Source organism: Coenobita brevimanus, chromosome 19 (genome assembly GCF_032717465.1).
Source record: "Coenobita brevimanus isolate Jiangsu-jjx chromosome 19, ASM3271746v2, whole genome shotgun sequence".
Classification (NCBI taxonomy): Eukaryota; Metazoa; Arthropoda; class Malacostraca; order Decapoda; family Coenobitidae; genus Coenobita; species Coenobita brevimanus.
Genome location: NC_136972.1, coordinates 18,059,588 through 18,064,810, shown reverse-complemented (window position 1 = coordinate 18,064,810; position 5,223 = coordinate 18,059,588). Strand labels below are relative to the sequence as shown.

The window sequence follows — 5,223 nt, the reverse complement described above, 5'->3', positions numbered from 1 at the left end:
GTTGCCGAGAATTTTTATGTCCTGTCTCTCTTTATTGCACTAGCTCCGGTCTCGAAAGAGGACCCCGCTCCACGATGGGTGAAATAGGAACGAGAAGTCGAGCCTAATTCTACCCAGCATTACAGGAAGCATTAGGAGAAAAACGCTGAGGTGGTTTGGCCATGTGGAGAGGATCGAGAGTGAGAGACTGACGAAGAGAGTGTATGTGAGTGACGTGGGGAGGGGGAGAGGGAGGGAGAGGCCAAGGACGAGATGAAGGGATGGAGTGGAGAGGTATATGAGAGAGGGGGTGTGTGAGCTGGGAGCAGGGCAGTGAAATGGAGGGGGACAGGGCGACATGGAGGCGATTTGATTGTGGCCACTCCTTACGGGATTAAGGCGTCTGGCAATAGATATGTAGATAGAACTGTGTTCATACGTGCTTTACCAGCCAATACAGAATGTACTCCCCACGGTGCCTGCTGTCTGACTGGCTGGCCACTGGCTTGTGGTGCCTATCGTGTCCGGACCACGTTACCAAAATAAAGAAAACGTTCGAACTTTTAACTCCGACGTCGAACCACAAAACAAAATAAAACCATGCTTTCTTGTATAATTATATGTTTTTTTTTTTTTTTTTTTTTTAAGCACACGTGTCACTTAAGTGTTTGTGACTTAGATTTTGTCATGTTCTGTAAAAAAAAAAAAAAAAAAAAATGCTCACTTGGTTTTGATGCTACCCTGCCGTCCCCCTACCGTGCCTTTTTTCCTTACGGTCCCATGGTACACTTGGGGACAGGTTTTCCTGGTACACCTTGCTATGAGTCAACAAATCCTGGCGTACCCTTACTGCACGGCGTGTACCTGTGTCTAGCCCCGCCCTCAAACCCCCTACCTCCCTCGCCACCCCCACCAAATGCCCACCACGACACACCGTCGATCTCGATACCGAATTAGTTTGTTTCGATGCATAACCGATGATGTGAGTACGAAGAATGTTTTTATAGGTATGTGAATGTCATACAGGTGTTGGATACATAATGGTGCTAAATGACTACTGCGTCCATTCATGCAGTAACACCAATGAAGAAGAATCCACTAGCGCAGTTTCAGAGCTCCTTGAAGCAGTGAGTCAGTCATCACATTTCCAATATAGTGACAGTAACAGGAGCAGTAATGATGTTAGCATACCAAAAATGCCTATCTATAATTTACGCAGTAAGTACCCTGTAGTGAAGTATCACAACATAATCACATGAAGCTGGGTATTACCATATTCTGCCCGACACACAAACACCTGGGTTTCGGAGGTGTTGTGGTCGCTGTAGTAACTGAGAAGGCTTACATGTCTACGCCACTCGTGATGAATCGCTGAGAGAACAATCTGGTGCTGCGAGGTCGCATTGTCACTCTACGTGACAATGGTCTCTCAGTACGAGCCATCGCTAGGGAAGTTGGTGTGTCCCCCACCACAGTTGCCAAGTGGATAAAGAGGTGGGAGGAGAGTGGCAACTTAGCCGACATGGGTAAGCTGTGAATTAATGCGACTGTGAAATGAAAACATAATATGTAGTTTTCTTTATATTTATTAACTAAAATGAAGCACATACTAATTTTGCTGTGTCAGTGGCTAATTACTACATTAATATTTGTAGGACTATAGAGATGAAAGTGTTCACTGGCATACTAAATGTATAAGGATTTCAGTTTTATGCTTTTTAGCTAGGCCAGGGGGTCCACGGAAAACAACCCAGGCAGAGGACGATCTCATTGTCGCGGAGGCTGAAGCTCAGCCCTTGACTAACGCGGTGGCCATTCGTGATGACCTTAGGCTGGAGGTTTCGGCGAGAACGGTACGACGCAGACTTCACGGTGTGGGGATTCACCACAGAACTCCAGCGAAAAAGGAGCCGTTGACGGAGCAGCACAAGGCGGGAAGGCTTGCGTTTGCTCAACGTCACGCTGAAAAGGGCATGGAGTATTGGGGCCCCTTCATCTTTACTGATGAGAAATGTTTCTCTTCCATTACACATGGCAGGATGCATTGTTGGCGGAGAAACAGTACACGGTATATTCATAATTATTGTTAACGTAAGTCTGCATTTCATTATAGTTTAATTCCGTGTTCATTCGTTATTATTATCTTGTGGAAGTGATGCACATATTGTTAAAGACCAAGGCATAAATACTGTTCTTACAGTAGTTAACAAAAAAAATATGCCTTTGACGTTAATAACAAGTGCATCATAAAATATACTGCCTTATCAATAAAGAAACAAATATGTTTTCTCATTCAGATACGGCCCCCGCAACATCGTTGAGGTGGCTCGATCCGGTCACGTCACCTGTAATGTGTGGGGCTGGGTGTCGTTGCATGGCATGGGTGATGTGTTCCGCATTGAGGGGAGGTTTACAGCAGCAAAGTATGTTGAGCTGTTGCAGACCTCCTTCTTGCCTTCTCTTAGACAGAGGAATTTCCCTTTCCCAGTGGGGCCTATCCTGTTCATGCATGACCAATGTCCCATTCATATGGCTCGTGTTGTTCAAGAATGGTTTGAAGGACAGGATAACCTTCACCTTCTTGAATGGCCGAGCAAAGGGGCGGACATGAATGTGATTGAGCATGTGTGGGCCCAAATGGTGAACACCTGGAAAATGGGGCAGGAGAGAACACCCCAGCAACTCGTGCAGCACAACAAAGCCCAGTGGGAATTAAGCAGACGTAATCCTGAACAGATCCGAGTCCTAGTAAATTCTTTACCTGAAAGACTGCAGAATGTTACTGAAAGACAAGGAGGGTGGTCTAGGTATTAGTAAAATACTGTATATGGCAATATATGTTTTAGGTAAGTAATTACGTTGCCATAAATATACTTTATCTCTAGTGATCACTGATATTTTTCTTTCTGTACTAAACTTAATTTACAAAAGCGTGTTATCAGGGTGGTGAAAGTATTAGTGGAATTATAAATATTTTTATGGGAATATGTTCTTTACCTAAACATTTACTTGTTTTTATCACCTCTAGTCGTCATTGACTATATTTTGTTTGGAATAAACAAATTACAAAAAGTGTTGTTATATCCACGATTCCTTTCATATGTAAATCGATAGGTCCTTCTTACCAACAGTTTTCCAAGATAATCGCATATACTAATACCTGTATTACGTTATTATAACCCACGCCCCAAGTGTCTTGTATGTATTGTAGCGTCTGTGTGGACTCTGGAGCTAAATACAACAGTAACTTAGCTTCATGTATAATTATTTCCTCCATTCTAGGATACATTAATACAGGTTAATTATATACAGTATGAAAGTATATATTGTGATACTAACATCATTACTGCTCCTGTTACTGTCACTATATTGGAAATGTGATGACTGACTCACTGCTTCAAGGAGCTCTGAAACTGCGCTAGTGGATTCTTCTTCATTGGTGTTACTGCATGAATGGACGCAGTAGTCATTTAGCACCATTATGTGTCCAACACCTGTATGACATTCACATACCTATAAAAACATCCTTCGTACTCACATCATCGGTTATGCATCGAAACAAACTAATTCGGTATCGAGATCGACGGTGTGTCGTGGTGGGCATTTGGTGGGGGTGGCGAGGGAGGTAGGGGGTTTGAGGGCGGGGCTACACACAGGTACACGCCGTGCAGTAAGGGTGCGCCAGGATTTGTTGACTCATAGCGAGGTGTACCAGGAAAACCTGTCCCCAAGTGTACCTCCCCTCCCCTCTGGATCTTTCCACCTCCCACTTTGGAAACTATTGATCTAAATGAACTCTTACGACTCCTACCTACAGGTACGTTCTTCCTAAGAAGAAGGAAAACTTTAATGATAATCAGAATACAATAAAAAAGGCAGCTCGATACTGAAGTTAACTGAACAGCGGGCTAGGAACATATTTATATTGACATCCTTTAAAATACCTAGTAAATTATTGTGCTCATTACACACACACACACACACACACACACACACACACACACACACACACACAGAAGATATATTTCACTTAAAACGTATTGAGACTAAATACAAATTATTTTTAAATTCATGGTGTCAACCTTATATATATATTTTTTCATTAACTGTAGTTGATTTGGAGGCCCCCTCAGAAAGTTTGGGAGGGGGGCGAGCGCCCCTCTCCCCCTCCCCCAAATGACGCCCCTGGTGATGATAGCCTTGTGCTGACACTCGTGAAAGCATTACAAATGAACCATAGAAAGATTAACTGTGCCTATGTTAAAACTAACTTGTCTTATTATGTCATCATAAGGACATCAAATATATCTATACTAGACATAGTGATTAGTATTACATTAGAAAGAAAACGGTATATAAAATCCCAGGTCATATACGGGTGTATGGCAACCACTCCCCAGCATGCAGGGCTACCAATTTTGTTGCCGCTTCACGCAACACGTGTCAGATACATCGTCCATTGTGTCAGAATGTATAGCACTTAATTTTAAAGATAATTATGGGAGCTAATGTACATCAGATGAAGAAATTTTAATATTAGTCAGGAGGAAGTCAGAGAGGGGATGAGGAACTGCATCAGAGTCGTCCAAGGAGGAAAAGGAGATGAAAGTCTGGATGAAGAGTTCTGGCATTGCAGTAGAACAAACAGATAGCCTACTTAGCCATCAGAGAGTAAAAAATGAACTAAAGCTGTCAGAAAATTGCTAGGCAAGGCATCAGAAGGAGTAGGAAGAATCTGAGATGGAGAGTTCAGAATGTTTAACGTGAATCAAATTATTCCTAGCAGAGCAGAGATATGACTCAGCAGAGTTCTGTGCAGAAACGTTAGAGACATGAGCTTCAGGAGTGAGCTTGTACCAGAACCTTTGTGAGCCTTCTCCTTGTTCTGAACAGCATTTGAACAATCGTGATTAAACGAAGAGTCTTTTGAATTAATCTCCGTCAACACACTCTTTCCTACTCTCTTGCTTCCTCGTTACATGCTTCAGTTTCTTCTTTCTTTGTTCACTTCTTGTAGAGCTCTGTACTTGTAGAAGATTAACTTGTAGATCTTGTTACTTGTAGAGCTAGTAAACTGTAGAGTTGCACTACAGACACTTTGTTGTAGTTGATCATAGAGTTTTAAATTGCTGATAGTTGTTGCAGATAGTTGTATCTTCTTAATCGCTGATTTACCACTCTTGTAATTGTTGCAAATAATGTTCATTTTTTACCGTTGCTATCTTCTTTCTTCCTTACTGCTTT

The 5,223-nt window shown here is 42.4% G+C and overlaps 1 protein-coding gene across 1 annotated transcript; it reads left to right on the top strand.

The window, feature by feature from the left end:
* Window positions 1-1,019: 1,019 nt before the first annotated feature.
* On the top strand, window positions 1,020-4,850 carry LOC145391702 (uncharacterized). The gene is made up of 5 exons (XM_080266242.1): window positions 1,020-1,106; window positions 1,358-1,505; window positions 1,702-1,957; window positions 2,277-2,402; window positions 4,799-4,850. The coding sequence occupies exons 1-5, from the start codon at window positions 1,020-1,022 to the stop codon at window positions 4,848-4,850; spliced, it is 669 nt and encodes a 222-aa protein (XP_080122368.1).
* The last annotated feature ends 373 nt before the right edge of the window (window positions 4,851-5,223 follow it).